Source organism: Astatotilapia calliptera, chromosome 9 (genome assembly GCF_900246225.1).
Source record: "Astatotilapia calliptera chromosome 9, fAstCal1.2, whole genome shotgun sequence".
In the NCBI taxonomy this organism is placed as follows: domain Eukaryota; kingdom Metazoa; phylum Chordata; class Actinopteri; order Cichliformes; family Cichlidae; genus Astatotilapia; species Astatotilapia calliptera.
This window is the reverse complement of record NC_039310.1, coordinates 23,482,397-23,503,675: the sequence shown is the minus strand read 5'-3', so window position 1 is coordinate 23,503,675 and position 21,279 is coordinate 23,482,397. Positions and strand designations below refer to the sequence as shown.

The window sequence follows — 21,279 nt, the reverse complement described above, 5'->3', positions numbered from 1 at the left end:
ACTGGAGTCGTCAGTCTGGTTGCCATTGGTTGGTGAAGCAAACGTTACAGTGAATTTGAAGTGCTGGACAAAAGGGACTGATTGGCTGTCCGGGATGGTCCTCTCCTCTGGCCTAGTGAGAGCTGGGAAAGGCTCCGACCCCTGCTGTGACTCTGAATGGATGGATTTTGACACCATGGCCGAACAGAACTGACAAACATAGCATCAAGGATAGCACATACAACCAGAGGGTTTGTGAGAGAACAGAGCTTCCTTACCTAACTTACTTCTTGAAAACATTAGATTCAGAAAAGAGCCCGAGGCCAAAGGTGTTATTAGACACACATTTTCCTCAGAAAAGCTTTTGGAAATCCAGACATTAACTTTTGATATTCTTGTTCCAACAGGAGAAATCCTGCCTTTATGTCTTATCAGATCTGGAAAATTTGTTGGAGAGCTCTAGTACCCAGATGGTTATAGCCCATGCCACAAGACTGAAGTGGTCCTGGTTCAGTTATAGCTGAAGATATGCGTTACATGTACACATCTCTCTCATTCTATATTATCTGTTACCTCTTAATTATCAGATTAAGAGTCCTCAGCATTTCAGTTAGAATCACTATTCTTCTGTCCATCTTCAGTGATTTGTATTTCATGGCGAGCCTCTATTCTGGGGGGCATCCCTGCCCATCCACTTAGGTTCCAAGTGATTGCTGACCAAATTATTGCTAAAGTCCCAGAGACAGACCCTTCAGACCACCCAGTTATAGCATTTCAGTAATTCCTCTATCAGTTATCCCCAATGCACAGTCTTCCCTAGCAACAGCTGGTCTGCTAAGAAAAATGTATATTCCCTAACCAGTTGGCAAAAAGCTCCTTGAGACTCGTTTGGTCGCATATTGTTGCAGTCATAGTTTAAATAGAAGTGACAAACATGCGCACAAAGTTGTCCAGTTACTCTCCGAGCTGAAGTGAAAGAGCAAAAAGTGCAACACAAACCACAAATGAAAACTGTTTGCCGTCAAATTAAAAGTCGTGCCCTGTGAAACACGTTAGCTACAGCGCTGGGGCACCGTGAACTGTTTACCACAAGGCTAGTTGTTAGCAAGTATTTTCAGACAAAGATGATTAACTACAGGTTACCAAGGAAATCTGCTAGCAACCAAAGCAATCATTAGGAGGCTGTGCAACCAATTTCATCCCCCAAGGCCCAGCAACCTCCAACAAAAACAGTTGGTTTCATTGCATCCAAAATGGTGGACAATGTGAGCATGACATCTATGAGAAACCTCAATTCCAGTGTAAAAAATAAATCTTTATGATGCTCTTGCTTTTGTTCAATAAGAATCACCACAGATTTATGCAGTTTTTGTGATTTTGAATGCAATCAATTTGAATAAAACATAAATTTTATGCTACAAACCAACAACACCACAATTCCAATATCACCACCACTAAACTCCCGCCTTTGGTATTAAGACACTGAATGTCATCAACAATGGTTGAGACTTATTTAGTGGCTTCTTCGCAACTTTCACCAGGGCATGCAACAAGGATAGTATTTACTAAACATTTCATGAAGATACTGATGCATGCTCAATCATCCAGGTAGGGAAGTTAAAAGTTTCTGGGATTTCATGTAGAAGAAGAAAAGCATTGTATTAGGTCGTATTAACAACTTCTAGTATCTAACTTTTCAAAAAGCCCAATGACATTGTGTCAAGGAAATCCAAACTATAAAATGTAAATTCATTTTCTGACTCATTTCTGAAGCACTGTGCCCTAAATGAGATTTGTCAGTAGGAGGGAGGTATCACAGCTGAGCCTTTATGAGCTAATGAAGAGTAGAGCACTTTTTCAACCCTGAAGTTATAAAGTTTATAAACTCAACAGATTCTTAAAAATCTAATTAAAACTAAACGAATAAAATATAATGTTATAATAACTACTTTCAAGTAAAACATTAAAAGTTCAAATGAAATCTAATCTCTATCTCCTCACTATCTGAAAAGTCATTATGAGAGCTAGCCTCCCTTACACAGTGGGAGTTTTAAATCTTCCACAGAGACAAAGTGGCTTGTCAGCTCATTCTCCATTAATTATCATCAAGGAATTACCTATGTGTATTCTCGCCATCACATTTTAAATTCTTGTGTCATGAGACTTCCAAATTAATTTCAATCAACTCTGATGTGCTGCCTCTGTAGATTCTCTGCCACTGCTATCTTCCAGATGGGCAGTTCAGTCTTCCCCAGAGTCGAAACATTTTCATCGCTGCTTTTACAGATTAAAAGTTACCTCAAAGCGCAACGATTACCTGACCAGGTCTGGCAATTCTCAAGGATTTACTCTGCAAGCTTCCTTCCGCTGAGTGATCAGAGATGTTCCCACATGAGCAGTTTATCACCTGGATGATCTGCTCAGTGTTTGCAGCAGCCTTGACTGTGTCACAGGCCTTGTAAAGTCCTGACACTGTATAATCCTACATGCTGTTACACAAAGAGGAGACAAGCTGCTCGTTCCAAACACACAGGCTGCAGTTAGGAGAAATGTAGCAAACATGTCATAAAGTTTAAGATGGCGACATTACTCCTTTCTGAAACTTGCCGGTGATTTATGAGCGAACCAGCAGATGGTAAAATCAGGGTAGCTGGCTCGAGAGAGGTTTACCAAAGCATTTTGACAGAAAAGGCAAAAAAAAAAGGGCAAAAGGGTTCTCAGACTCTCTTTTAAACGACTGAAGTCTTTCCTGAAAACAAATCGAGTGTGTGCGTGTACAAGCGTGTGTGTACAATGACTAAGCCAAGCCAGATGTTGATGTCTGCTGAAGTTGGTGGCACTCATTATGCAGTCTAAGTTGCTTAAATTCTCCCTCTGCCTCTATGTTAACCTGGAATCTGTAAGGTAATACCCAGTGTTTGGATTTGCTCAGATGAAAGCCTTGTCAGCTTATGAAAGAGGGTTTTGTTGACAGCAACAACAAAAAAAACAAAGCATGCATTTGTTTCTCAATGTGTAGCTTTACTTGTCAGATGACCAGCCAACTCTGAAAGCCAGGAGTAGATTAAAATAGTATCTTAGGTCCCTTATCAACGAGACAACAGCCAGTTCATTGAAGACAAACATGAGCTAAAGACAGTACGGGTGAGCAGGAGATAAGTTTGGAGGGGAGGCTGAATTAGTTAGGTAGTTTTTGACCTTTTCTTTTTAATCGAGTTCACAATTCCCCCCATTAAAAATCTATTTAATTGCTTAGTAAGTCAATTTTACAAGGTTAGAATTGGTCAGATCCTGCAAGTTATGCAATTTTTCTGGGTATGCTAACATCAGCTGCTAATGCTGTGCCAATCAACTGGTTGCCAAGATTAGCTTTAGCAACATAAAATATTACTTGTTTTCATAAAGAAAATGACAATCCTTCATATTTATAACATCATTTCAATTTCATTGTACATTTATGCTCAAACAAATGTAGCTTTAATGTCAAAAAATAATAATAATACGAAAAGGTCTGATGCTATTATTTAGGCAGCTAGCATTAGCGTCACTACTGGCACTGTGAAAGTATCCTCTGCCTATTGATTGAAAACTGGATAGTTGTTGGATCCACTGAGCAGCACACCATCCAGGTATTGGTAATGCACTTTATGTGAGCGTAAAAGCACTTCTGCACTGTGTTTGTTGCTGTTGTTTTGACATTGCCAGACTTGTGGTTGCAACCTGTTTAGCATAATGTTTATTGTGTCTACTAATTGCAAGAAGTTACTGAGCTTTATGTTTTTGTTTGAATGTGAGAGTGAATGAATAATGGCATTGTAAAGCGCTTTGGGTGCCTTGAAAAGCGCTATATAAATCCAATCCATTATTATTATTATTTAGGCGGGGTGGAGTTTGCATCTGTTTATCGCAGCCTTATGGACGTTTGTTTGCTTCCTGTTATTTTTCTGTGACACTGCTTGGCTGGTATTTAAAGGTTTTTTATGGTCCTCTGGTTTTGTTTTATTTGCTGTATTTGTGTTATTTATGTTTATGTTGTGCTGTTATTCTTGTGCTGGAAGTCAGATTGTTGAATTTTTATGTTTGTTTAGTCATGGCTTTTTCATCATGAAAAAGCCATGATTAAACAACATTTAGTTTTCTTGTTTATTTGAACTCACGCATCAATTAAGTAGGGTTAGTTTTGAATTCTTGGTCTTTATGGAGCTTCACTTCCTGTTTAGAGTTTATTCAGAGTGTGTTTAGTTCCCTCAGAGTTTCCCTATCAGTTCCTCCTTCAGTCTGCTCTTTTTATAGACCTAAAATGTTACTGGTGTATGTGAAAATATAAATGTGTGAAAGTGTAAATGTTTGTCGTACTGACTTTTTAACGTGATGACACATCAGTGTTGTTTTTATTCCTCACTGCATTAGTTTCAGCCTCTGTACAATTCAGCCTGGGGTATTTTTCTACTAAATTCACTACAGAAATCTGTGAACACAACTTAATAGAAAAAACACAGTCTGATGAACCAAAAAGAATTGTGTTCTTTTTTTATAGTTTCATGGCTGACTTTAACATTTTGCTTTAACCCATCAACCTGTTTTCATTTATCGATTTCCTACTCAGGACTGGAATTCGACATTTCAGTGGTGCTCAGTTTCATGTTTCACCTTGACATGATGTGGTTCAGAGAATCTTGGCAAACACTTGTTTACAGCATGACTAATCATGTAATCCCTTATATTATACACACATCAGCTACGAGGCCAGATGACTGTGCAGAGAGACACCAAAGAAAAGATAGAACAACACATCAAGGATTCATTTAAGCTGCATTTCGTGTGAAAACAACTGACTGTTTAGCAGTTACAAACCTCTCCAACTTGCCATATTTAATTATAGGCGCTATCTCCTTACACTGTATTGCCAAATGTATTCACTCCCCCATCCAAAGGTGTTCCAATCACATCCATGGCCACAGGTGTGTAAAAAAAAAATCGCTTTCAGGAGCTCAGCAAATTCCGTCATGGTACCGTGATAGGATGCCATCTGTACAATAAGACCATTTGGGAAATTTCCTTGCTACTAAATATTCCACAGTCAAGAATGACAGCAGCTCAGCCACAACTCTGCAGAGTCAGTCAATACAGACCGCCAAACTTCACGTGGCCTTCACATTACCTCAAGAACAGTGTGTAGAGAGCTTCATAGAATGGATTTCTATGGCTGAGCAGCTGCATTCAAGCCTTACATCATCAAGCGCGATGCAAAGCATTAGATGCAGTGGTGCAAAGCACACTGCCAGTGGACTCTAGATTAGTGGTGGGTTGTTCTCTGGAGTGATGAATCACACTTCTCAGTCAGGCAATCAGCCAATGGACAAATCTAGGTTTGGCAATACTTGTCTTACTACATTGTGCCAAGTGTAAATTTTGGTGGCAAGGTGAATATGGTGCAGGGTTGTTTTTCAGGAGATGGGCTTGATCTTTTAGTTCCAGTGAAAGTAACCATGACATTTTGGACAGTTTTATTGCCCCACGTTTGTGAGAACAGTTTGGGGTTCACCCCTTTCTGTTCCAACATGTCTGCGCACCAGTGCACAAAGCAAGGTCCATAAAGACATGGATGAGTGAGTTTGGTGTGGAAGAACTTGACTGGCCTGCACAGAGCCCTGACCTCAATGCGTTATAACACCTTTGGGATGAATTGACTGTGAGCCAAGCTTTCTCGTCCAACATCAGTGTCTGACCTCACAAAGGCTCTCTGGAAGAATGGTCACAAATTCCAACAAAATTGTGGAAAGACTTCCCAGAAGAGTTGAAGGTGTTATAGCTGCAAAGGGTAGGCCAACCTTATGCATTAAGTATGGGATGTCACTCAAGTTCATATGCATGTGAGTATAGTATACTCTGAATACAGCATCACTTCTGTCTTGTTTTCTGCGAGTCTGTTAAGCCAACTTCATTAGTCAGAGACAGTTGTCCTCATTAGCTTCTATGACCTCACTGTGCACCGTGTCTGCTACCTAAGCATACATGATGTTCTGCTGCAGAGCATACCAACCTTATACACACACAGCACTCACTCTGCTTAACTTATTGTGGTATGCGCAGAGTCATTTGTATGGATGCATTTTGTGAGATAGTGAATCTGTAAGCTCCTGCCGGAGAAAGCAATTAACCTCACCGACCACCGGGGAGTTGATACGAGTGAGGGAGCATCTCTCCGCCGTTTAAATATACACCAGAGGGGCTCGCACGCTCATTCAGTCAACCTATTATTCATCATCAGCGCATTAAATGGCCTCTTCATGAAGACAGCAAGACAGGCCTCACTCCCTTTTACATATACATGTGTATACTCCCCCCCCCACACACACATTCACTTCCACAGCAAGGCTGACTGATCCCCATGGCTCTGGAGTTTCAGTTGCCCTTGACGCAGAAATGATTAAGGTCAGCTAAAGAACAAGAAAATTAAATGCTGCATTCCTAGTGATCTGGGAATTTACCAGACACTGGAGGGAACTATGCACAGCCTTTGCCAAGTCTGGAAAAGGGAGATAGAGAATGTCCGGCCTGATTATTTTCAGTGCCAGTATAGTTTTCGTCTAGCGACAATATCCAATAGAAACAACTTTCGTAATTTTTCTGCAGAATAGCTATTTTCTTTTTAAGTGTTTTTTTTTCTTGATAGAACAAAATCTATCCAGTGACATTTAAAGAAAAAATTCAATTTAAAGGAGCTCGGTGGTGAACTTTTTCCTTTTTTGTGAGACTGCAAACTTTTCACAAGCTGTTCAATATGAATCTCACTGTGGCTACTGACCTGCCAGCTCATTCCCTCATGCATCAGTAACCTCTCTAATGAGGTGAGAAACACCAGCACAGATGGACGAAGGAGGGGAGGAAACTGCAACAGATGACTGGATGCATAAAAGAGGAGGATGATGGAGAATTCGTGATGAAATGAAGACTGAGAGACAACCAGTCCAAGATATAGATGCAGCAGATCTGTCCTTGAGTGCATGGCAGTTACACAGTGGGCTTTATCTTAGACTAAACTATGTCACAGAACAGCATAAGCAGAGTTAAAGTCATAATTTGATTGAAACTTCATTGATTTTAGACCATCCAACTTAGCTGGTTTGATACCTGGCAGACATCTACCAAACTAGTCAGCATCTACCTGCCTCTCAAAGCAGTGGTGCCATAATGCATATGTCTTGTCTTTCAGTTTTATCATTCCTGACCATAAAATTCTTTCTTCTTGATTCTTTTTTCTTATTATGCTCACTGGCTAAGCGTCTCTCACCAACAAGTCACTATGACTTTTTCCATTTATTAAAATAAGTTGTCCCATACAATTTTGAAGTAAAAGGAGCCAATGTGTACATTAAAACATATGCTTCACAACCCCAAATAGCAATTTAAAAACCTCTCAGAGGGGATATTATCTGGGATGTCACCGTAGCTGAAAGATGTAGCCCTATACGATGGCTCTCAGTTTCCTGTCTAAAGGATTGTATCCACTGAGAGCCATCCAACTAGTCAGTGCACAAAGTTTAAAAAACAGAAAAACTTAAAGATTTACATCATGGAAAGATCTATAGGAAAATGCAAAGTGAGCTACAGTCATCTGGCCGGTGTGCTGTATAATAAGAAAGTGATTTTAATGGCTATAACTCAAGTGTCTGGTAAAAACTTTACAATGAAGACATTTCAGGCTTTGCGGCGGCTTTAATTTCCCCATTTTGACTATTTGCTTTGATTAATTCTCAAAAGAAATGAAAAATCTGGATGTAAAACATCAACAACACCAATACAAATTTTCTTCACACCCCATAAATTCACCATAGTGCACTAGTGTAACGCACTTTGTGGAGGTTTACAGTGTCTAACGTGACCACATGGTCTAAACATTTCCCCGTAGACGAGAGACCTTGGCTCATACAATGACATCCGCTTCTGATTAAAGCAAGCCTGTCTCCGGCTTTGTCCTTTTTAAGTCAACATCGGAGCAGACTGGGGCCAGGTTTCGGTTAGGAGGGTGTTCACCTCGACTACAAATCACTGTGACTGATGTGTCTATTGAACTGACACCATGTTGTATTTTTGCTCCAAACATAAACAAATGATGCTGATTCACATTTAGAATATTAAGCTAAACACTTTCTAAACACGAGAAGGGGTAATATTAGACTTTGCCGGATGGTTTGGTTGCTGCAACACTGCTGCTTTTGGAATAATCAGTGATTTTTGTCAAAGTAGCTCGCATGTCATCGACTGAGCGAACCACAAACACAAAAACCCTTGGAAAGCAAATAAACTCACAACAGATGCATTGTGGTGATAAATGATGTCTCTCTGTTAAGCCACAAAAATACTGGCATGCAAGTCTGCAGCCCATTAAAAGGCATAGCACCTTTTATGTTGTTGGAATGACAACATTTATGAATTTTACCATTTTTTTATTCTTTTGGTAGATTAACCAGACTTCCTTTTCAGTTTCCTGCAGCTTTATACCATCCTGCTTCTCAACTGATTGTTCAGGCTGTAATGTTACAATTTTTGTTCATATTTATTGCATCTGCATCAGAGTTTCCAGGAGTGAAAAGTTCTGAACGTAGTGGAGCGTTTAACAGATGAACAATTGCTTTGCCTAGAATTACGTCACATCTCCGAACACAAGTCAGCTGCAAGATCAAAACCAGCTAAACTGCCTGCCTAATAGCAAATAGGTCCTTCTTGTGCTGCTAAAACAGTTCTGACAAAACAGTTGGGGCATGAATGGGAGAACTCTGGGGGTTTTAAATTGGGACTTGAGAAGTTGGGGCTCTTTGAAGTGTGTCTCCTGTCATTCCTAAACAGTTTTTGTGGTGTGGAGGGGCGTACTTTTCCTGCTTGGGGAGACCACTGCTGTCAAAATGCCATTGCCTTGGTTGGTGTGCTTGTTCTGCACCAATGTTTGGTTGGATGGCAACCCAAATCATGAGCAAACATCCACATGAATGCCAGGACCGAAGGTTTCCGAGCAGAACAGTACTTTGTAACACTTTATCAGAGTTATTTACCTGTCAGTGGTTTTACTGTTTTTCTACCCGCTTCTTCTTCTTCTTAAGTGCTGTGCCAAATGGCAATTGTGTTACTCCAAGATTCTCTAAACAGTTTGGTGTTTTTTTTTTTCATTTAGTCTTTCATTCGGTCAATAATGGTTTGTTTTCTTCTGCCTCTGCTTCTTCTCCCTTCGATTTTTCCAGATGCAACATCATATTCCAATCCTGCTCTTCTTCAAAGAATCTTGCTTGTTTCTCTCTGGTATTTTTATATACTGATCTTTGGTGTTTACTCAGTCCCGATCCCTGTAAATGCTAAATAAGACCCTCAATTGCTAATACTTGCTCATTAAGACTAGCATTTGGTTGTTATGTATAAATATCATATTGTTTGTTGGTCATATGCAGAGCCTGCACACAGCTTTGCAGATCTTCATCTACATGTTACAGCAGTTTGCTGTAACCAGGGGCAGTGACAAAAAAATGTGTGGAACATGCAAATGCAAAAACAATTAAAAGTGCCTTCATTTTGTCTAGTACATCACTCCCGCAAAGCCCCATATTTAAGCACACACTAGAAAAAATACTTCAAATTGAACGCGAATTTAATTTTCTTTATTTTGCCACAATTTTATGTTAAGATTATTTTGGGTTTTTTGTTGTAAAATGTAACTAGATGCTATTAAAAAACTGTGATCAGCTGTCTTTTTGCAACATGAAGTTTTTGCAATGTGTGTTCAAATATGGAACTTAGCAGGAGCGCTGGGTGTTTTTTCCATATTTTAACAAGCCAATACTTGACAATGTTTGATGCATTTCTCCCAAATTATAGATCCTGGTTCATTTTGATGGTAAAAAATACCAGTGAAAATTCTAGGCTTTTATCGGTAATAATCGATAAATTTCAGTAAATTTCACAGCACTCATTATAAATGTTCAAATTGTCTACCGTAAAATTTTTGTGCAAGTCAGAGATGGTTGAGCAGAAGGCTTGGTTGGCTGGAGATGAGCCATACCCAAAATCATTCACTCTGCATAGTCACAGACCTACGCAGGCAGACAGTTTAGCCCCGAGTACTTACAATGTGATTACTTTATTCATTATTAACCTTGTTCTACTGCCACCAATTACACAAAAAAGAAAAAAAAACACGATTTGATATTGACCTCATCTTTTTTGTGTGTCTTGATCTGTCTTAATTACAGCTGATATATTATTTTGTTTTTTAGATTCAGCCTTACTGAGGGTTAGCAAGCAATATGGTAATATTGTATTAATGTTCACAGAATTGACACCCAAGTCACATAATTCCTCTAATAAAGGAAAAAATGCCTGCTACGCATAGACTGTGGTGCAGGTAGTTCCTAAACTGTTGGCTAAACTTCATATTTAAGTGCTACTGTGATGGATCACCTTTGGGCATTAAGTCTCACAACAATCACCGTGCCATCTCCCACAATCTGGACTCTTGATGAATGTAAGCCTATAGTCTTAGTTTTTTAGCTCTTATCCATTCAGGGGGGAAAATCTGCCTCTTTATTTGATTTAGCAGCTTCCCCAGCTAATCGCTACATTTCTCTGGCTTCCATTTGGTCCAGAAAGGTACCATAAAGTGGGTTTTTTAGAGCTTTTTATCAGTCGACTCCTGGAAGTTGATTGAAGGGGAATTTGTTAGCGCTACAGTGAAAACAAAACCACAAAAACACAAATCTATGAGGAACAAAAAGAAGCAATATAGGGAACAAGAGTTTCATCACTTTGTACTTTTTTTTAAAATTCATTGCTAATATAGAAGTGGAAGAACTTTAAAGTTTGCGTTTTTTAATATCCACACATAGCTCTCTCTCCTTTGTGTTTTCCCTTTCCTGTTCTGTTTCTCTGTCCCTGTTTCTCTCTCTGATGTCTCTGAAACTCTTCATGTGCTAAGAGTCTCATTTGATCTACAGCGTCAAACATCTGGAGCAGTGGTGCGCCCAGACACCTGTTTCCAATTCAGGCAGCCGACAGAAACATTTGATTGTTTCTCGCATGCAGACTCCCCCTCCCCCTCACCCCTGTTTCTTGCTCTCTCCCTTCTTTGACTCATAGGCTATTTGTTAAATTTAAGTCAAAGAACTGGCCTTCCATAGGTAGTAATAGATGGAAGAATAATATGAAGCTGATTAAGACCAGTTGTGAGGAAAATACAGTGTATGATTTTCCAGGTGTTTTGGCACCTTTGCTGCCGAATAAGGCTGTTTTAAAAATAGTTTCAGGTTGAGCTGAGTGAACACTGTCGGAAGGTCAAACTTTTACCCGCCAATTTGATGGAAATTAATAGCTGTTCACTGTGAAATGTTGATTGTCATGATACGTGGTTCCAAAATATAAAATCACTCTCGGGTTGATAGAATAAAGGTCACATTAGAGGTCCAATGATGTGGCTACACAGGAATCCATTAGAGGCACATTACGCATTCACATACAGTATACTACAATGATCCAATAACTCTGTAAAATACCTTTCTCGTCTGGTGAGGATTAGCAGCAAAACTGTTTTTCATCCACAAGTCAATATTTTTGGAATAAAACCAGCAAAGTAACATTTTTTTTTCAAAAGAAAAAAGCAATTCCTTTTATGGCAAAATATATGTATATTTTATTTGGTGTTGAACCAGAATACTGTAAATACACTGATGTTCCACAAGAAACTTGCAGGGAGTCTAAAAGCACCTCAAAAATATCACCGCGTGCAAAGAAGTGAGAAAAAAGGTGAAGAATTTCAGCGGCGCCTTTGCTGCCAGCTCTCTGAAACACTTAATTATGCCTAATTGTTCAGAGGACAGAACACACACAGAGGCAATTAGGAGGGATATGCATGGGCAGCTCTTTACAGAGGAACAGCGTTTAGGCAAAAGAATAACAAAGGAAGATGTTTGCATATTCCATAATACTACGCAAAACTACATGTGTACAAGTAGACACTATCACTACATGTCTACTCAGTGCTTTACTCCATACTATACATATTTTTACTGTTTTATCATACCTAACAATTCATATGCATTCCACAGCAAAATACAAAGGTCCTGTTTCGTAAAATAAATACCAAAAACAACATTTTTTTTAAATCCCTGCTCTTTTAAATGGTACTACAATAGATTTGGCGAGACTATTTTTTATATATTTCAGCAAATTACCATATTTTGAAAGGAAGTTAGATGAGAACAATGATAGCATTCTCATATCGGTGTGTTATCTATGAAATTAGCTTAGTTTAGCTACACACGGAGACTGAAACAGAGGGAAACAGCTGGCTTGGTTTTGTGCAGTAGTTAAAAAAAACAGCCTGCCAGTATTGTCAAAGCTCAACAATTTACAAGTTAAATTGTGTTTGTTTAATCATTACAACAAAAAAGCAGAGCCGTCAAGGGCTGAGAAAATTAAGCCACTGTAGAAGTGCCAGAAACTCCAGATCCTCAAGTTAGCCTCGAGGCTAGCTTCAACTCCCCACTTAAAACACTTGTTCACAGTAGAGATGTTCACAGCCTCATGCAAAAACTGGTTTTCTTAGATGTCCTTTAAACAGACTAATAACATCCTAAGTTGGTGCCTCATCATGATGTCTGTGCAATGCTGACTGAATTGCTACATGTGAATGCCAACACAGGCAGCTGGAGCTATTAGCTGTTTATCTCTGCTAGCTAGAAGTGACTGAACCGGACTTCTCCAACACAACGGTGCCAAGACCCTACAAAAAAGCCTATTAAACAAGAGTTAAAAAGTTCAGTTGATGACATCAAGACGACTACATCCATCTTAACGGAGCAACTCAGCAAAAACTAATGTGTAATTTAGCTGCTTTATGAGGGGTTATTTCCTAACTCTGAGCATTTGCCAAGTGATTTTGACTAGTGAGTTCCACAAGCCAAGAAGTTACCAATCAAAGCAAATAACACCTCCACAACCTGCATTTTATTTGGAACTGAAGCGTATTTATATGCTTCCAGGTTTTCTGTGCTAGCCCACAGAACTGCCAAAGTGTGGGTGCCCCACAATGCAATGCTGTGACTTAACACATTTGATAGGTTAAAGGTGTTACAGTTTCTGTGTCTCTGAGGATGCAAAGGTTCACACGGTTAGAATGACTAAAGCGCTTGAAATAAAGGCAACAGGACTTCTTTCTGATGAAAGAAGACATTTTAACTTTCATTTAAGTGGCTTTGTCGATTCTAAAAACTGATGGAGAGTCACAGATATTTAACTGCTGCAGGGGGTGTCCCCTTGGAGGTGGTCCTGCAGGTTGCTGTAGACACAGATGGATGAAGCAGGGGATGTTCCTTTGGTTAAATGCTGCTGTGTATTAGAGATGCTAATACATTTCCATACTGTTGGCTAATACCAGGTCAGCTGTTTCCCCTGTTTGAGGTTTTTGTGCTAAGCTAACTAACTACTAGGTTTGCACTGGTCCACTCATGAAACTGCCCTCCAGAAAATGGTTCACTGCATTTCCCCAAATGTTAAAATACTGCTTTAACAACCTCATAATTCAATACAAAAAGGTTTAATACAATATGGATGTTAAGTATTAATATATACATATTAAATGATTCATACGCAAAAGTAGACATGCCAATGTGTGTGTACATATGCACAGACATACATAAGCACCATTTCCAAGTATCCACACCATTTACACATACAGACAAACACACACTCACACATTCAGACATTTGATGTAGAATTGGTCACTGCTCAACCAGCCGAAGTACTTCAAGCAAAAAGCAGTACTTTTAGCATCTAAGTGTTACACCCTACAAAACAAATAATCATAAACGTCTATACAGGTGCAGAAATATACATTAAAGATAATGTGACAGGATATGTGGAAAAGAAGACTACATTTTATTAGCCCGTATTTGTCCTTCAACATGTGCAAAACTGTCTTTTTCCACAAAATGATGATGAGAAAAGCTCAGCCCCTTCTTGGATCACACTGCCACCCAGAGAATTGAAATGTTAGTGCCGCCCTCATGTGCTATCTGGTTAATTCGTCCACGGATGCAGTCCAGCGTGACGTACAGAGCCGTGCCATTCTGGACTTGAAATGAGGCTCTCAGCCCTACACTGGCCCACTCGCTTCCTTCAGGCATAGATCCTGACACCTGCTGAGCCACAGGACCAGCCTGCTTGCCCTGACCCCCTACCCGCTGCAGAGTGAGTTTTACTATATTACAAGAGTGGATCAGCTTGAGGTTGAGAGCTATGTTCACTGTTCCTTTCTCACGGAATATAAAGTTCTTCCGGCTGTTTGGCTCCCCAGAGCGGGCCAAGTGGACCTGTGGTGTATCTGGGCTGATCTGCTGGAACAATAGAGGTTTATTCCTCACCGCTCCAAAGGGAAGACCGGTCCTGGACACAGTAGCCGTAAAGGCTGACGACACTGCTGAAGGAATCCAGATAAGACTCAAAATACTGATTCCAGTGCTGTCCCCAAAATAGCGGACGTTGCACTGAGACGGGGATGTGATCTCAAAGTTGAGCATGTCTCCACTGTCCACGCTCACAGCACCTGAGAGTGTAATGGAAGTGTCCCTGTAATTAACGCCAGTCTTAAAAGCCTGCATCACCTCTTGGCCGGTTCCGTTGCGGTTTATATAGGCAATCAAGGAGAAACCCTCTCGAACGCAGGTGTGCCCCATGGAGTAAAGTGCTTGCTGAAGGACAAACTTGACCACTCCGCGCTCGGTGAAGCGTACCCCACGGTTGTCATGAGTCAGGCTGATCATGTAGGGGTCTGAAACTGAGGTTATGCGGAAAGTTGGGCGGTAGCTGGTCTGGTAGTGCATCAGCAGGGACATCTGAGCTGTCATAGCTACAGCACCAGTATCATGAGACAACCAGAGCAGACTCAAAGAGGGCCCTGCAGCATCATACACGTGAAGATCTTTGCTCTGATTGCAATGTTGATTTGGACTCCTCAACAGCAGTGTGAAGCTGTGGTTAGGCTCCACCTCCACCCCGGTACTGACGCTGACCCCCTGGAAATACTTCCCATCCGGTTGTTCGATGCGAACACCGCTGAGGTCCTTACCCTCCTCTTCCTGGCTCCCATTTAGCCTCATCCCCAACTGGAGGAAGTTCCTGCAACTGTGCTTTATTGCAAAGTTATGATCCAACCACACCAGCCCGTGCTGCTGGAAGGTCAACTGGCCCACCTGGTTGGACAGCAAATCGCTTTTTTCTTTGCTTCGTATGTTTAGCTGAAGTCCAGGAAAGATGTGGGTGCCAGATGATCTGGCAGGGGGAACTACCACATTCGCCATCCAAGACTCAGAGAGCCGGGTCTCCGAAAGCTGGCCACAGATGGTGTCACTGACTGCTGTACAGGGAACAGTGACAGGCTCTCCGTCACAGTCAGAGCAGGCCTGGCACTCCTGCAGCTCCTGGTTGTAGAAATATTCATGACCGCACAAGCCCATTATTGCGTCTCTCTCAGAAATGCCCAGACACCTGAATCCCCCTGCAAAATAAAAAGGTCCAAACAGGCTCTGACAGCTGCATAGACACGTAGCTCAGTAAAGTATGGCTGTTTTCTCAGCGCAAATAACGTTTTAGATAAACTGGTGGGAAGTTTTTCTATATCAGAGTGAAAATAAGGAATAAGGATTCATTAATTATCAGCAAAATAAGCACTGCGAACTCACCTGGAGTATTAAGGCACTTCACTCGCTCTCCACAAATATTTGGTAATTCAAGGCATTCGTCTCTGTCCTGCAAGTCATGCAAATTAAAAGTATCACCATGAGTGTATCCTGTACATCAATAAGTAGGTTTAACTGACACATTCTTTAAAGCATTTATGCTTGATCAGGAAATAGATAAGATGAGCCATCTAAGCTCAAAGGTATAAACATTCTCACTTCCACATCAGCTATGTTTAGATTTTGGCATATGCTGGCATATGCTTGGGAACCACTAACTGGAAACCACCATGTGAAACCTCAACTATCAGCTAAAACCGCTTCACACTTTTTTTTTTGTTTGTTTCCTTTTTTTTCCTGTTTTGCTCTCAGTTTGTTTTGACACATCAGATGACGGCATACCTGGCACATTCTGTCCGCAGTTGGAGAGCACTGTGAGATGAGGAAGAAACCTGGTGGACACATGGTGCACTTTTCACACCGAGCTGGGTCCTTTTGAAAGTCACAGTACTCCTCTGATCCACAGGGTGAAGGACATCCCAGGAGAGGCTGAGGAAAGTGAGCCTCCCCAACCACATCCATCACCTTAGAGTTGATGTCCGTTTTGTGGACGGCGTAGGATTTCTGCAGGTGGCTGCGGGCTTGGCTTTGCAGTCCAGCCAGCTGGCTCTCGAAGTAGCTCTGCAGCTCGCCCTTCAGGCCCTGGAAGGAAACCTGTTTGAAGGTGTCTGAGAGGAGACCGTACTGGGCCTTCACCACATCCATTTGCTCATACATTCGCTGCTGCTGCTCCAGGATTTCACGCTGCTGTGACAGCAGGGCCTCCTGTTGGTCAGCAAGCTTCTGCTGCAGATCACGGATGATAATCTGCTGGGCTCTCAGGGCCTCCACAAGCTTCTCCTGCCCCTTGGACAGCTGGAGGTGCAAGATGAGGGCATCTTCTGAAGGAACTTCATTCTCCCCTGTCATGAAATAAATGCACAGTGAAGGGGGGAAAAAAACAGGGAGAAGAAATCGATTAGATGTCGTTAAGCCTTGTACTGAGGTGTGACTTCTCCAAACAGTGCTGACAGTAAGTGTGAACAGCCTGTGACTCCAGCTGCATAGCCAGCCGCAGCCAAGTGTAGCCTACTAAAAGTTTCCTGTATGGAGCCACATCAAAGCATTCAAAATTTTCTGGGCAATTGACTCTGAGACATTTTTCCAGTCCAGCTACTCTTTGCCCTGCAGGTATCTTTTTTCTTTCTTTCTTTTTTGTGGGGGGAGGCTGAAGGTCAACAAAGTTGTCATTTGTCTCCAGAACACTCTTGTGTGAGAGATTGTAAGTCAGTAAAGGGCAGCATGCATTTGAGGTATTTATATACACCCACCTTTTAGTAAAAGCATATCACTTTTAAAGAAATTGTCAAGAGTCACAATGTGCATGTCTGCATTTTGTTTTTGTTCCTGGCATGCAGGAACTTATAATATAATGTTAAATAGATAAATAAATAAATAAATAAATAAATAAATAAATAAATAATGTTGATGAACATAGCAGACCTGGCTTGATATCACATGTAAGCTGGACACCTAAAGGCGCTGCGCCAAGTTCCGACGATGGATATCCAAACTCCGGAAAATCCCCCAGAAACTGCGCGGCTCTGTCCGACAGATGTACAGGAGGCACGCTCTCCTCTGAACCGGCCAGACATCCTTCTCCCACACAAGCCACTGCTCGAGCTTTTGGCCGTATCCTCAGCGGCAGTCTGCACTCGATCCCTTTACAGTCCCTGGTGTCATTGCCGGGTTGAAATTGTCTCACATGAACAGCGCACTCCGCATCGGTGCATCCTGCAGGTAAAACTTCAGGCGCACTCCGAGTGCTGCCGTCGCTGTGCCGCCCGCGCAGTAGCAGCTGGGCGCCTGGAAAAGTCTCCGATGCCGCTCTTGGAGAGCTCGGGTACACGCGGTGTTGGCCGGCGGCTACATGAGCCGTTTTCCCCTGCGTTGACGGGTTAAACTGCCGCGGGGGTCTGGAAGATCGGCTCCCCGGACAGTGCGCCCCGGTGCACGGTCTTGGATCGCCGGTGTCTCCGCCATAGCAGTGCGTCCCCCGGCAAATCTCCGCTACAGCTTGCGCGGCGTTGTGCAGCGATACCCAGGAGAGTTGCAGCAACAGCAGAGATGTCAGTAAAAGCATTTTCGCATCTAATATGTGGGCTTACTCTGCCTGCAAAAGAAGGAAACGTGAGGTAAGAGTCCCAAATGGAAAACCTGGAGGAAAAAATCTCAAAGGTGATAACTCAAGCCATCACCGATCTCCTTTTCGATTAAACCCACCTCTCACACAACTGAAACAAACTTTACAGACTTGGCAGCTCATCTGTGCACATTACCTTCAGCTCCAGGGTTTAGTGAGGCTGGCTTTTCCCGACCGTCACAAAGGAGTAAAAACACTGGACTCACGCATTACTGCCGGCTCTCTCCATGCCTGACCCACTCTGAGGGCTTCTGCACTATAATGTCAGTGTATGTGGCATTCCTGAGACTTAATTAGCATCAGGTTTCCCCAGCTACAAATTAACCCTTCACCCTCTCCTCTCCCTTGAGTTTCCCTCTGAACTAAAAGGTTTTGAAAGAACAAGAATAAAATGACATTTTTGATGCCTGAAACTGAAACATCCTTAATTTCAACCTGAAACAAATAAACGAAAGGGGAAAAAATGACATGTATTTTAATTATATCTCATCTCTTCACTTTTGACTTTGCTCACTGTTGACTTTTCTTTGACCCTGTGGCCCTCTGAGTTGCAAAAACATACAGTACTTTTTGTTTAGCACACCCTGCATGTTGAGACAGCTGCTGGTTCCTCAACCCAGCGTCCTTCATGCTTTAGCGCTGGCCTTGTCAACCCTTTTTATAGACAAAGCGAGCAGAGGTCAAACTTTTGTGAAGAGACCTATGGCAGAAGTCAGGAATGTGAAAAACACATCTGGTTTTTGGACTCGCTCCCGATTTCTCTCCTTTTTTTGTTTTTAGTGCTTCTGCACAAGCACATAAGGTTATCTGAGGATGACGTCTGCATTGATGTTATTAGTTAAGCAGTTCTGATATTACTGTCTTATTCAAAGGTCCAGGAGCCAAATGAATAGATGCAAAAGTTGTATGATCATATTTAACTGAATAACTCAAGATTTAGCCAAATTTCAGAATATTTAAAGCAAAATGCTGGACATTTTACAGCATCATGGGCACAGACTCTTAGAAATGTACATGTTTTAGTTTACATCACTCATTTATACGTTTTGTGATTATTGTTTCAGGGTTTCTGAGGTGTTATTTTGTCTTTAGACTTTGATTGTTGTGGACATGTTTGTGTGGATGTGGTTTAGAGTGTTTGTGTGACTGACAGCAGAGTTAGGGTTTAGCAAAGGAAAGGGGCCACTGTGAATGAGGCTCCTGTAGCGATTAATCACATCCAGCCACCGTTTCTATTCTGGGTGGCTGTTAAAAATGTTCAATCAAAAAGAGTTCCTGTACCCATCTGGTGCAAAGAAGAGAGGAGCTGAGGCGAGGCAGAACTCAAGAAAGACAAGTAGCTGCGTCCAGAGTGCAACTTTTCATCTTCAAAGTAAAGACGAAAGGTGCCCAGATGGCAAGTTACAATGTAGCTTGCCATCACCAGTGTGTGAATGTGTGTGTGAATGGGTGGATGACTGGATATGTAAAGCGCTTTGGGGGTCCTTAGGGACTAGTAAAGCGCTATATAAATACAGGCCATTTACCATTTACCATTTACTTAATTAATTGCTTATGACGGCCAATCAAATGGCAGTAATTTACTGTAAAGCTTGTATTCTATAACACACAGAAGTGTAAATTTGATTAAAGAAGTCACACTGTCCAATTAAACAGTTTAATGCTGGTAAAAATGTACCTTATGATTTTATTATAACATAATCATGCCTTTTTCTCTTTTGATTTTGTCTTTCCGTGTCACATTTTGGGCATTTTTGCTCACGTTTTTGACTCAGCCAGTCACAGCAGTCATCCTAGCCCATGTTAACAAAAGCAAACCTCATTGTACTCATTTATTGGGCTCAGATGGCAAATAAATTCAGCCAAGCAGAATAAGGAGGGCTGTATCAGGAATCCATTCGTATGTTCTTGCATTCAAAAACATCCAGCTAGCAGTTGCTCGTTATCCCGGTGCAAACTTGCGGTGTTGATCATTGCACCACAAAGAGGGAGTGGGGAAAATAACTGCAGGTTGGTAGGTTCACACCTCCCACTGATTTCAGTCATGTTTGCCATGTACAGTACAGCAAAGAACAAACAGAGGGCACTAAAAGACTCCTGCATGCATCACTTTTCACATCAGCTCAGTGACAGTTTCTCCTCTGCAGCACTACATATCGTTTTGCAAGGTGCCCACTGGTTTTGTCATTATCACCCCATTTCCTTTTAGTGCCCAGGCACAAGAAATGCATCTTGAGGTGTGTTGGAGCGCTCAGAATGCAGACTAATGGCTAAAAAGAATGCTCCACACCTCACACCTTACCATATGCAGTTCTGCAACTTTCAAGCCGACAGACTTTTCTTTGTGCAGTAGAACTCAAGGCTCGACACTGCAGAGCCCCCTTTAAGCGCACAGTTTGATTAAATAACTAAAAAATAACAATCTCGTTCAGCTTCTTGGCTCGGTGCTGTGATGTATGAGCTGCAACATATGCTGGCAAAAACCATTATCAGAATCAGCTCTCCTGGACCACCCTCAGTCTCCGAGGAGAGCGCAAACGCAAAGTGGAGCAGACAAAAAAATCCCCTCGCTCTCTGCTGCCGAGCTCCACAACTGTTAATCAGTGTATTTATTTGAGAAATGTTCTCCGAGGCACTGGCGTGCTTGTGTTTGGGAGATGTTTAGAGCTAATGGGAGGCTGCCTTTGGTGTCCATCTGTTTGTCAAACCCTGAGAGAATGAGGAAATGAGGGTGGTTGGGACACATGCTTGTACCCAGGGTGTTTGTTTAATACATCACGAGTCATGAAAGACTCTTAGAAGCATTCAAGGTTATTTGGTTTCCCCCTCGTGGTGCTCAGATTTACCATATGATGACGGGATTTTGCCACAGTGGTTTGTCTTTGCTGTCACGGCTCAGGCTGGTCTTGAGGGGAAATGGGACATAGAAGTGTTAATATTAGTAAAGATCAAGATAATCTGTTCTGTTAGGCATAATATCGAATTCATTTTTTTTAATATTGTATGTGAATTCCTTTTAAGGTGGAAAGAGGATAAAAAAAGAGACCAGAAATCTTGTTTTTGGCCTCCCAAGATGACTCAAGGAGAAATGCAAATAAATACAGCTATCTGTGTCTGCACGGTCAGATAACAGAGCCAGAGGCTATTCATAGTTTGACAGTTTAACTCTCCCTGGTTCCTCCTAAAGATAACCGACTTTGTTGCACCACACCATTACCCTAAGACAATTCTTCCTGATTTTAACAATAAAAGCTAAGATTTCATGTTAATTAATATATTTTAGTGCACTCTGCTTACATTTAGGAGGTATGTTAGAGGTTGTACAGCAAATAATGCACT

The 21,279-nt window shown here is 41.5% G+C and overlaps 1 protein-coding gene across 2 annotated transcripts; it reads right to left on the bottom strand.

Moving 5' to 3' along the window:
• Positions 1-11,628: 11,628 nt before the first annotated feature.
• On the bottom strand, positions 11,629-18,212 carry nell3 (NELL (neural EGFL like) family member 3). 2 transcript variants are annotated; one of them, XM_026180825.1, is made up of 5 exons: positions 18,021-18,212; positions 17,241-17,910; positions 16,101-16,660; positions 15,702-15,768; positions 11,629-15,517 (listed from the first exon to the last, which is right to left on the bottom strand). In XM_026180825.1, the coding sequence occupies exons 2-5, from the start codon at positions 17,878-17,880 to the stop codon at positions 13,986-13,988; spliced, it is 2,799 nt and encodes a 932-aa protein (XP_026036610.1). In that variant the 5' UTR covers positions 17,881-17,910; positions 18,021-18,212; the 3' UTR covers positions 11,629-13,985. The 2 variants fall into 2 exon arrangements, with proteins under 2 accessions (XP_026036610.1, XP_026036609.1); XM_026180824.1 differs by having other exon boundaries at positions 18,077-18,212.
• Positions 18,213-21,279: the final 3,067 nt, after the last annotated feature.

Excerpts from the sequence above, each read along its gene's own strand:
- nell3 (XM_026180825.1), bottom strand. The coding sequence starts at position 17,880 with ATGCTTTTACTGACATCTCTGCTGTTGCTGCAACTCTCCTGGGTATCG. Across the intron at positions 15,769-16,100 it reads CTGCGGACAGAATGTGCCAG|GACAGAGACGAATGCCTTGA; the intron begins GTATGCCGTCAT and ends CATGACTTGCAG. Across the intron at positions 15,518-15,701 it reads GAAGTGCCTTAATACTCCAG|GGGGATTCAGGTGTCTGGGC; the intron begins GTGAGTTCGCAG and ends TTTATTTTGCAG.